This window comes from Protopterus annectens, chromosome 3.part0 (assembly GCF_019279795.1).
Source record: "Protopterus annectens isolate FY-2018-M chromosome 3.part0, PAN1.0, whole genome shotgun sequence".
NCBI lineage: Eukaryota > Metazoa > Chordata > Ceratodontiformes > Protopteridae > Protopterus > Protopterus annectens.
Genome location: NC_056731.1, coordinates 1,132,270,923 through 1,132,283,671, shown reverse-complemented (window position 1 = coordinate 1,132,283,671; position 12,749 = coordinate 1,132,270,923). Strand labels below are relative to the sequence as shown.

Below are 12,749 nucleotides of genomic sequence, written 5' to 3'. Positions count from 1 at the left end.
CCACTTGTTCTCCTTCTGTCCATGTGGGTTTCTTCTGAATACTGTGGTTTTCTCCTACCTCCCAAGTACCTGCTGTTTGATTGGCTGCTGAAAGTTCAGCATCTTCAGCATACATTTTGTCCTTTGCATTGTCTTTACTCTTACTGCATAGTTTTAACTGAATTAAGTCCATTTACCCTGTTATTTATTGGTATACCTTAATGGCTAACTATAGAATGGGGCAAATCTGTACTGTGAAGCTTCTCCTTTTGTTGCTATTATGGCAAACATTTTAGTGGTCTTACATGCCTCCAAGACACATTTTGTGTGCAGTGTTACTAAACATTTGTTGTAATAACATTCCATTATGTCCTTCTTTAGATCACTGCTGCAGTATTTCAATACTAATGGTTTATCTCACCAAGGCAAACTGGCATCCGCCTGGCATACCAGAGCCCAAAACCTTGTATACACTCAAAAATCTGCATATGACCTTAGTTCATTGGCGTAGAGGTACATAAGTGAACATAGGAGCATAACACCCTTAGGCTATCATTCTACCAGTCCGAAAGCAGGATCTTTTCTCCTGTTGGTTTTGGTCTCTGAATTGTTGGCTGCTACCATTGCCTACACTTAATCAGGTAAGTGCCCTGTTAGGGGACCTTTTGTCTTGCATTTTTTTTTTATTTGTTGATGTCGGCTAAGAATTGGAAGTGTGATTGCTGTTGGCAGATCCCTTATAAAGACCTCTACTCCCAATGTTTATGATATCTTGGGGCCAAACACAGTTACAGAAAGTATAAAATCTGCCTATCTTTTCTTCCTAAAACCCTTCGTACTAGACTTTCTCTTTTAAAATGATGCAAAATTTTCAGTGGGAATCCAAGCAGGTAACTGACTGTACAAGAATACTACAACTTGCTTCTTCTCCTTTTCCTCCAGTTTTGGAGACCTTCCTGGATGCTTTTGATAGAGATTGTATAAATTAAAATGCTTTTCCCCAAAATTATACTGTGTATGCAGTAAAAGAAAATATGGTTTGCTTTGCAAGAACAGTTAATTTCTTGTAAATATTCAGCTTAGATATTAATAACATATAGCTGTGGGGTTACTGTAAGGGCATCCCGTTATAAAAAAAAAGGAAATTGACTTTCTTTGAGCTTTCAGATGCAGAAATAAATGAAATCAAAGACAGACACTTCAAGTGACGCAAAGATGATGTGGAGAGACTTTTTGTGAAGTCTTCAGATACAGCATAACCAAAGAAGGGCATAAATCCTGCAAACCAGAAGAACAAGTCACAAGGACATTAAAAATAACATTGGTTGACATTTAAGAGTATATAAACTGGACAGTATGTTTCACTCTTTAGTGACGTTTTTGGACTGAGTGTTCATCGGTCGATAGTTATTTTTGTCTAGTCATGTTATAATAGAATTGAAATAACTCTGACCGTATTAACTGTTTGGCAATAATTTGTACTAATACAAGTAAATATTAATGGATACAGTAGTACGGTGTCTGTTTGTCAGCCTAGCTCACTGATAATATTTTACAGTGGCAATAATATTTCACAATGGTGAGCCTAGCCCACTGGCCACAACCTTTTTTTATCCATTACCAACAGTTAATTTTTCATAAAGGCCTTAAATTCTTCATGAGTTCAACAGATTGATAGCTCTAGTGCATCAACAGATCAACAGTTCCAGTACTTCGTTGGTGAATACAGAGTGATGCCGTAGAAGCTGTCCTGCAACGTTCCACTATCAATTCATCTGTTGAAGGACACCGTGTCTTCTTAAGTGACTTCAGTCTGATCACCAGTTTGTCATCTATGCAAAATATGGTAAATTCTTCACAGTTATAACATGAATGCAGTACAGACAGTTAACTTTACAGTAAGCCCACAGCTATATGTTATTAATATCTAAGCTGAACATTTACAAGAAATTAACTGTTCTTGCAAAGCAAGCCATATTTTCTTTTACTGCACACACACAGTATAATTTTGGGGGAAAGCATTTTAATTTATACAATCTCTATCAATTCCCCCTTTTTAATTAAGACCAAGAAAATTGTAAGACAGTTTACAACACAATACGATCTTCAGTACTTTGAATCTCTTGCTCTGTTGCAACATACAAATCCCTTGCATTTAAGGCTATCTCTTTAAAGTGTGTTATATTACCAACGGCTGTTACTTGATTAATACTTTTATTCAGACACATAGCCATTATTACTTATTTTAACTACTTTCATGCTTGCTTAAGCAAGTTGTTAGCCTTGCAGTTATACAGAAGCATCTATTTCAAAATCTTGTCAAGTTAACCCTTGCTTTACAAGGCACAACCTTGTATTAGAAACAAGCAAATTCTTTTCCCAAAGTAATAATGAAATTATGCAATGCAAAAGAAATATGCTTGTTTCTAGTACAAGGTTTTGCCTTGTAAAGCAAGGGGTAACTTGACATGATTTTGAAGTAAATGCTTCTGTGTAACTGCAAGGCTGACAACTTGCTTAAGCAAGCATGAAAGTAGTTAAAAATAAATAAGTAATAATGGCTATGTGTCTGAATAAAAGTATTAATCAAGTAACAGCCATTGGTAATGTAACACCCTTTAAAGAGATGGCTTTAAATGCAAGGGATTTGTATGTTGCAACAAACCAAGGGATTCAAAGTACTGAAGATCGTATTGTGTTGTAAACTGTCTTACAATTTTCTTGGTTTTAATTAAAAAGGGGGAATTGATAGAGATTGTATAAATTAAAATGCTTTTCCCCAAAATTATGCTGTGTGTGCAGTAAAAGAAAATATGGCTTGCTTTGCAAGAACAGTTAATTTCTTGTAAATGTTCAGCTTAGATATTAATAACATATAGCTGTGGGCTTACTGTAAAGGCATCCTGTTATAGAAGAAAGGAAGTTGACTTTCTTTGAGCTTTCAGATGCAGAAATAAATTAAATCAAATACAGACACTTCAAGTGAAGCAAAAATGACGTGGAGAGACTTTTTGTAAAGTCTGCAGATACAGCATAATCAAAGAAGGACATAAATCATGCAAACCAGAAGAACAAGTCACAAGGACATTAAAATAACATTGGTTGACATTTAAAAGAGTATATAAACTGGACAGTATGTTTCACTCTTTAGTGATGTTTTTGGACTGAGTGTTCATCGGTCTATAGTTATATCTGTCTAGCCGTGTTATAATAGAATTGAAGTAACTCTGACAGTATTAACTGTTTGGCAAGAATTTGTACTAATATAAATAAATATTAACAGATACAGTAGTATCTTGTCAGCCTAACTTTCAGCTAATAATATTTTACAGTGATATTAATATTTTACACTTTTGCATTCACTTCCAATTCTCCTGACTCCCAGCTCCCGTCTCCCAAGAAGTCTGATAAATTCTATAAGGTACCTGAGGACATGAAGTTTTCTACAAAAACCCAGTAAGCAGATCCTTCTGTTTTTTTTTTTTTTATCTCCACTGATAAGCCAACTAAGCTTGTACCAGCAGCTCATGTGTTGCCATGAAACTAGAGATAGAAGGGCCATGGACACATAACAGTAAAAAAAAAAAAAAAAAAAACATTTACACCTCTGCTCCTGTCCCTTTTAGGACATTAAATTACCAAACTGAAATGACAGAATACCTTTTGTCAATTCTAAGGGAGTTAAATAAAATTATGGTAAACCTTGAGGCTTCTAACACTTAGCAACAAGTGCCTTCTATGCTCGGACAAGCTACACAAGTGGCAAGGCATTCCATTAAATGTAGTTATGATGCTGCAGAAGCTTATTCCAGGGAGGCAGCAACTGGCTGTGTTATTCGAGGATTTGCTTGGCTTTGCCTACACTTCCACCCAGTGACCACCCCCCTTCACAGGAACCTCTTGTTTGGCCTTTCTGCTGCACAGCATTTGAAGACTTTGCAGGAGAAGGATAAAATGATGCAGAACTACAAACTAATTTTTTTCACATCAGTGCCTAGGTATCAAAGAAAATATCCTTCCTTCTAAGCCCACATCTTTTGACTGTAGAGAACAGAAGCCTTCACAGAAGGGCAGGAAGTAACCCAGCAAAAGATTTCAGGATAAACCCTTCACATATTTGATGTCTGGAGATGCCCCTTTTCCAGACAAATCAGTTGCCTATCTGCTGCCCCATCCTTCCCTTCTTAGTTCAGCAATTCCCTTTTCAGAAAGACTAACTTTGTTCCAGCCTGGAATTCATCACTGTAGACAAGCGGGTCTTATCCATCATTCAACATAATAGAAAGTGAACTTTCCTCATTGAGGGGGAATCCCCCCTTCCAATCAGTTTCACCTCCTCCTACATGTTTTACAGGATTTTTTCTCCCATGGCACAGTAGAGCCAGTGCCCCACAAAGATGATACCTTTACTGAGTTCTCCAAATACAGACCCTGTCCTATCACCCCTCTCCAAAATCGTAGAAAGACTCCTAAACTACCTCTTATCCAAGAACCTCCTTACTAACACACAGCATGGTTTCTGCCCTAACCACAGTACCACAACAGCCCTACTTAGCTTCACCAGTATCATCAACCTACACAGAAATGGAGGACATCCTGCTTTCTCCATCTTCTTATACTTATCCAAAGCATTTGATACTGTTTTTCATCAGAAGCTACTCAATGAATTTTCCACTGTAAAACTGAGCCTTTCTTCACTTACATGGTTCCCAAGCTACTTAAATAACCGACAGCAAGCAATCAAGTGTAAACAAACCTCTCTTCCCTCTTACCTGTTACCATGAGAGCTTCCCAAGGCTCAATCCTAGGTCCCTCACTATTTTCTGTCTTTACTGACAAGCTCCATACAGCTACTTCTCTAGTTTCTATTGTCCAGTGCACTGATGACTCCACTGTTATCTGCACTGCACCCACCCTAAAAGAACTGGAAGCAAAAACACAACAGTCATTCCTAGCAGTTGAAGCTTGGTTGTCTAAGACTTTCAACTAATTCTGAATCCATCCAAAACAAAACTTGTACTATTTCACCCCGCCACATCTCAACCCCCTCCAACTTCATTCCAAATACATTCTACCAATAATACTATAATATTGACCATAGAACAAACAAAATTGTTAGGTGTGCTATTAGACAACAAATTAAGATTTGATCTTCACCTTTCCCAATCTGTTAAAATGACACACTCAAAACTAGGTGCCCTGTACAGACTAAAACCTTTCTTCACTGTCAACACAGACAGGCTATTGCCAGAACACATCTACTCTCCCCATTGCTGTATGCCTCCCCTATCTTTACCAATTTAAAGAAAACTGATCTGATCAAACTTGAAACCTGCTACAATAAAATTACTAAATTTGCCACTAACATTCCCCACAGGTCTCACCACTGCACTGCCTTACAACAACTCGGTTGGCTAGAATTAACCCATCATCTAAACTGTGCACAACTTCTTATTGCCCACAAACTGGCACACCTAGTGACAAAACACCTGCCCTTCAAACACTGCTCCAATCCTATGCCAACACTAGAGCCCTCAGATCTTCAAGTAAATCCCTACTACAGGTAACCAAAACTAACACAGTTGAGGACTCCCTCTAATTATGTCTCTAAACTTTGAAATACAATACCACAGGCCATCATAACCACTGCTGACCCAATCAAATTTAAAAACCTACTTAGGACTTTCCTCAATAACAAATGTCTTTGCCCATGTTCTGTCCCTGACTAAATGATTTACATACAGTCCTTAACTAGCCAAACCATTTCCTCAATATACACACATAAATACCTAATCTTATAGACTTATTTCCTACACTTCTTTCTAAGCTGCTGCTTCACACACCCCCCCATTTACTTCTGACACAACATCTGCCTCACCATAGCTATCTACTACTCTCATCCCTCCACTTACCTCCAATTCTAATGGTTGCTTGTAAATAATCACTGCTATCTTGATCCATAAGTAATATAACTGCACTAAAGGCAATGATGTAAGGACTATCAATCACTCTATATCTCGTTATATTTTTTTCACTAAACATCAGTGCATATAAGGTCTTATGTAGTCTTGTATTTATGAAGGATGTTCAAACCAGTGTAATCTCGGTATAAGTCTGTCTTTTTTTTAAATATTGTTATGTAACACATGTATGTAATATTCAAATGTTTGTTCGGCTTTTGTTTTAATTTCCATTTTGTAAAATGTCTGGGGAGCTTTTCTCCTCGAGCCTGTGCTGAAAATGGGCTACATCAAAGTCAGACTTTCCCGAAAAACAAATGATAAATAAAATAAAATACCTGGGAAATTACTTTTATTCAAGTCTTTTCATGGTTTCCATAAAGAATGAAACTTGGATGTCCATTCTGGACCTGTCCCATCCCAATACCTTTCAGAAGGCACCATCTTTCAAGATGCATCCATGCAAACTCTACTTCCTTTTATCCTTTCTTAAGCCTTTCAAGTCTCTCTAGATTTGAAGGATGCATACCTGCATATTCCTATGACTGAAGTTCACCCTCAGTCTCCAGAAATCTTCTCTGACTCCCCTCCCAGGACCTGGTATTCTTGGATTGCAGACTGAATTTATTTATTTGACATTTGTTGACCGGGTTATTCCATCTGAGCTAGTGCCACTTTTCAGCAGAGACCCGGGGAGAAAAACTCCACAGTAAAAAATTATACAAGTATAAAAAGTCAAAGTAAAATCTGGAAGTATAAAAAAGAAAAAAACACAATTCTCACAGCTCTACATTACAAAGTACAAAATTCAAAAGGACAAGTTGTACAGAAGATAAAATCATAGTACAAAAATCATATTTATGGTAAAGAATAGGCTAGTCTATAATAATACAAATTAGTTTCAAAAGATGTAAAGGAAAAGATAGGACAGATACAGTACAAGAAGAAAAGTTTACAAGTGAGGGATTAAAAGAAAAGGGAGAGTATGGAAGAGCATGTGGTCCAGGCAAAGGTAGATAAGATGCAGAAGAAGAGTTATATATAGATGATTAATGATTACAGATATATAACTTAGTTTTACAAATAGTAATGTGAGGGGAAGAGATAGGTAGAGGAGGCAGTAGGGAGAAAGAATATTATCAGATTACTAGGGACTGTAAATTAGAAGGGATTAGAGAGCAGTAAAAGAAAAATGAGTATAAAGGAAGTTAAGTTACTGATTGCGTTTCTCCCCCAGGAGAAAGGTCAGTCCCTCGCTACCTTCTTGCAGTTTCTGCACTCCCGTTCTGCTTCTGTTATGGGAAATTCTAAGAACCCTTGGTTACATGGCAGTTTCCACTCACCCACTGCCAACCAGGATCTACATACAGATGCGACAGATTTGGCTTGGGGAGCATGGATGTGCACCACAAGAGTTCAGGGCCAGTGCCCCCCCCCCCAAAAAAAAAAGTCAGATTAAGGAACACATCAGTGTCAGAAGAATAAAGGCCATTATTCAAGCTGTTCTGGTATTTTCTCACTTATGGAACCCAGGGCCTCTCAGGATTTTCAGAGACACCACCACAGTCATGTGGTATGTAAACAAAGAGGAGGGGCTAAAGTCCTACCATCTGTGCAGGCTGGCTCTTTTGGCATAGGATCAAACTGTAAAAGCAAATCTGTCCTCACAGTCTGTTTACCTTTTATCCAAGGACAATGTTCTCACAGATTCTGTAAGTGGGCCCATGGAAGACCCTCACAAATGGATTTTAAACAGAGAGGTCTTCCTAGACATAGTCCACGGATGGGGTAACTCTCAAATAAATTAATTTGTCTCCAGTCTTAACAGGTCACTCAAACTGTTTTGATGTAGGACTCCTTGTCCCCAGACCTGGAGGACAGACATCATGTCTTTCTACTGGGGGAGAATTACCTCCACACTTTCCACCCTTCCTCTAATCCTAAAGGTTCTACTGAAGATCTGACAAGACAAACCAAATATCTTGCTGGTGACATCCTTTTGCCAAGGCAGCACCGGTTCCTCCTCCTTCTTCAACTAGCCAGGGGCCGTAACTATAAGTTACCTACAAAGTTGACTTACTCACTCAGAAAAAGGGCTCTCTACCTCATCGAACTTGCAGGTGCTCAGTCTGATGCTATGGATGATAGTCTTTAATTTCTTTCAGACATCAGTTTTCTGAGGATGTGCTTCTGGTGCTCAAGAAGGCAATAAAGCCTACCACTAGAAAGTCTTACATGTCCATATGGAAAATATTTTCTTTCTGGTGTCTTAAGAAGAATGAAAACCCCCTCCAGGTTGGGGTCCCTACTATTTTGTCCTATTTGTGTGAGGTGCTCAAAACTGGACTAGCCTATTTCCTCATCAAAGTGCATTTGTCCTCTGTTTTTGCCTTCCTGCCTTTAAATATTCCCTTGTTCTCCACAGTTGAAGTCATGGTTTCTAAAGGGTGTACTTCGCTTGAATCCACCTAGAAGGGCCATTCTAGACCCCTGAGATAAAACGTATCTTGCCACCTTTTGAGGCAGTGGCCTCTGCTTCTCTAAAGCCTTCTACCTGGAAAATTGTTTTACTGGTTGCCCTAACTTCTGCCATAAGGGTTTATGAGTTTCAAGCCCTTATAACCCTTCTTTCATCCCCAAGGTGGTAAATGATTTGTCTTTCAACTAGACTATACATTTACCTACCTTCTTTCCAAAGCCACAGAACAGGTGTGAGAGACATCACCATATACTGGAGGTGCACAGACAGCTTAGATTCTATCTTGATAAGATGAAAGACCTTAGTAAATTAGACCAGCTTTTTGTTTTCTTCTAGGAATGCAAACTGGGAAACCCTGTCTCTAAACAGATGATCTCCAATTGGATCTCAGAATCCATTTCCTTTTGTTATTCTTTCCATGACAAATCCCTGTCTTCACTTATGAAAGGCCACTCCACCAGAGCAGTATCTTCCTATGGTGCCTTCTTCAAAGGCATAGACTCCAGAGCTATTCTGGAAGCAGCCACCTGGTCCTCTGTACACAACTTTATAGTAGATGTTTTTTCTTGATCAAGGACTGTCTTTGCCAGATCCATCCCTGTGGGACTAACAGACTGCATCCTTGCCTCTGGTCCATCCATCCTATCCAGTTGTTACGCTTTGAGAATTATCCACCAGTATTGGAATACTGCAACAGTGATGTAAAGCGGGGCATAGTACAGTTGTGTAAGAATTACCATAACAGAAGATGTCTTCCTGATCACTGTTGGAGTATTGCATCCCTCTCTCCCTCCTTTCCCCCTTGCTGTTTGTAGTGATCTCTGTGCACCTTGTACACCAAGGGGGGAGCAGTTGCACTCCTCTTGTCTTAACCTCTTGTTTTTATTGCTCTGTTTACTCAGGCTTTTCCAGGGTCTCCTGGTTCTAGATAGCCTGAGTATGTTATACTCCAACATTCACTTGTGTACCTTACACCCATGGGGTGAAGTCATATGACAGACGTACAAGCACATAGAAGGATTTTGGCTTTGGTAAACAAGTCAAATGCCATGTTACCTCGAGGAGATAACCTTTTAGTATTACAACACTGCAACAGTGATCGGTAAGACATCTACTTTTATGGTAAATTCTTACACAGTTGTACTTTTGTCAACTGATAGGTGCATTTGAAAGTCAACTTTTTATTGCAGATGCATGCAGTATTTTGTTGTGAGGAGGAAAGCATATGCATGTGGTGCGTGGAAGCAAATTGTTAAAAACGTTTATAATCTAGCATAAGACCACAGTATTCTGCTGTTTGTGGGGTTGCAGTAGTGATGCCTATGAAATGCATACTCAGTAATTTTAAAAAGAGCTGTTCTGATGCCACGTTGGCTTACCCCAGCACATTTTAGTTTGTGTTTTAAACAGCAGTAATTGTAGTTCAACATTAAGTTTGTATGTAGCTTAATGAGAACCTGGCATTCATTTGGGCTGTTATAACACAGTTGCAAATACAAAAGTATATTCTTTCTTGCTCTTGTTTCAGAGTATTTTTTGTTTACAGTTAATTTTCATATGGTTTGCATTCAAAATGTAATGATAGTAATTTTGATTTAAACCTAATACACTTGTTTCCTCTTTTATTTCTTGTTCATTATGGGAATTCACACATTTATTATTCCCTTCATTGCAAATAATCCAAGACAAGGAACAAAACTGCAGTACTTGGTTAGGACTTTATCAGTGGGACTCATACTGCCAGTGCATGTGACAAAGTAATATGCCAGTTACAGAATGTTTTATCTGCTGTATGCTGCTGATAATTTAATGTCTTTTGTCTCACGTATCTTATTGCTGCATTCATTTACAAGTGCAAGTTAGTATTCTGCATTGAATATTTTTTAATGTTTTTACAGAAGCTAGAAGAGAGGTTTCGACTTAACAGGCGTGAGCTGATTGCATTTGAGTTCCCTGTATTGGTGGCCTTAGAATTCGCTCTCCATCTCCCTGAACAGGAAGTGATGCCCCACTACAGACGTTTGGTCCAGAACTCCTAGCATTGTCTACTGTGTAGAAAAATTGCCAGTTCATAGCTCCTCACATTTTCAGCAAATTCTGGAAATGTGAGAATGACTGTAAAAACACTTTAGAAGTACTGGGTTGCACTTTCTTGGATGCTTCTTTCCTCTTTTTTTTCCTGCATATTGGGAACTGTTGTCAACTTTGTCATACCTGTATAAACTCATAATGCACCATTCTCAAACCTGATTTGGTTCAGGTCGCAAGAGACCAGTGGCTTAAATGAAAGGTGGTCAGTACCTCAGGGACCAACCAAAGGAAGATTTTTATAGGCACCTGAACTGCTCAAACTACTGAAACATTCAGCACGGTATTCTTGTTCCAGAAAAGAGCCTTATGAAAGGCTAACGTAGGAATATTGCAGGATGTTCAGTGATATTTGTCATGTTTCTTTACAGGTCTTATTAATCTGAGTTTATCTTCGCTGTGTCAAAAACAATGTGTGCCAATCTATTTTTATATCAGTGACCAGGAATGAAGTGCACTTTGATGTGATGGAGGATGCAGTGCTAACCATTTTTTGGCTTCGGTGTGTTTAAGCATTTTGGTTATCATCTGCAGCATAACCAAACAACAGAATTTTCTGGAAAAATATTAGAAGGTTGTTAAAAGGATACAGTTAGCTCAGCTTTTTTGGTAAACATCTTTTTTTAGCATCTTGTGTATTCCTGAACTAGTTACAAAAAAGACACTACCATGAAGTAACTGCAGTTTCAGTATTACACGTTTAAGGTGCAGGACAATGCTTCTGTTTATGGGACTTTCATATTTTCTATTCACTTTTCCACTGTGAACATGGCTAGGATTGCACTCTTTAGAGTTATATTTTTGTGCTCTATGTTAGAGTATGTATATTCAGCATATTTTTGCTGCTGTGTTTTTTAATGTAAAATGCAGTGTTTTGTAAATTCATATATATGTATAAGTGCAGTAGTGTTTTGGAGGCAGTTGCGTAACACTTTTTTTTTTTTCAGTGACTTTGACTTTTGACCTCAACAAGAAATTGATCTTATGGGTTATATATTGTATAGCCACTACCTTTATGTTGGTTAAGCTCCAAAAATATTTTTCATATGCACTTGGAATAGAATGTAGCCAGTGGGCAAATTACATTGTTGGGAGGTTACCTGCATTTTGTCAAATATGGCTTGTTGGAACAGCATCACTTCCTTAAGTTATACACAGAGGAGAAAACAGACAAAATGGACAGCAGACTTATTAAAACTGTAAGAATCCTCAAGTCACTGCCTGATTTATTGAGTAGGCAAATAGTATTACAATGCCCCCTTTGCATCTTTCTGATGGCCATGTTTGATAAGTTTAATAGCACTTGGCTTATGGCTGCTATTGTAGTATCAGCCAGAGAATACAATGTGGCCTTTCTCATGGTTCAATCATCTGAAAGTTGAAGTATTCCAGAGAGGTTTGAGATTAGTTTCAAGGCTTTTTAATATGTTAAGAGTGTTGTATATGACTGTCTTGATTTATGATGGGAGTGAACAAGCTTTATAGCACTGAACTGATGTTTTAACCAGTTCAAAAAAATAAAGAAATCTGATGTGTGTATCATAACTGAGAAACAGACAGGCCTTGTTGCCTAACATATTTGCTTATGGGTTTTATACAAAAAACATTTAAATGAGCAGCTTAGTTTCGGCAAAGTTGTTTAGCATTGACATTTTCCCCTTAAACATTTTCAGCTTTTTTATAGTCATTCCATCTTTAACTTCTGTTATAGATCCCAGTGTGTATAGATTAGTCCTGCTTCTAATCTGCACAGGTCTTTTAGGAGATTCCTTTCTACGAAGTTAAAGCAGTCTGTAGTAATTTTGTTAATTTTCTGTAAATTAGTATAGTAGCTATCTTTTTTTCCACTTTTCCTTTTCCAGTCGCTGTTGTTGGCAATGTCCCACCATTTTCTTTCCAGTGTTGTACTCTGATGACCAGTAAGTTAGTTCCATATCAAAATCCATACTGGGATGTAGGCAGCAAGAGTCTCATATACCCTTCAATATAGTAATCAATTTCCAGGCTTGAGTTGCAGACAGATACAGCTGCATTTTTGGCTATGTGTCAGTGATTCTGAACCTGTGGCACTTTTTAGTAAATAAGCATATCCTTACTTTGAGGCACTTTTACAGAGAGAGCTTACTTAATTCAGGGATTCAACACTGTCAGTTAGTAGAATAACTTAGCAACTTTTCCTAATAGATATTTTTGAAGCAGCAAACTGACATTGACGTTACTAAAATTTGGAGGTCCTGTATCCT

The 12,749-nt window shown here is 38.0% G+C and overlaps 1 protein-coding gene across 1 annotated transcript in view; it reads left to right on the top strand.

Moving 5' to 3' along the window:
* The window catches only part of CABLES1 (Cdk5 and Abl enzyme substrate 1), a 1,875,674-nt gene extending 1,863,960 nt beyond the window's left edge, over positions 1-11,714 (top strand). Inside the window, exon 10 of the mRNA XM_044065364.1 lies at positions 10,317-11,714. Within this exon, the coding sequence (XP_043921299.1) occupies positions 10,317-10,457 (141 nt within the window). The 3' untranslated portion in view covers positions 10,458-11,714. The remainder of the gene's footprint in view (positions 1-10,316) is intronic.
* Positions 11,715-12,749: the final 1,035 nt, after the last annotated feature.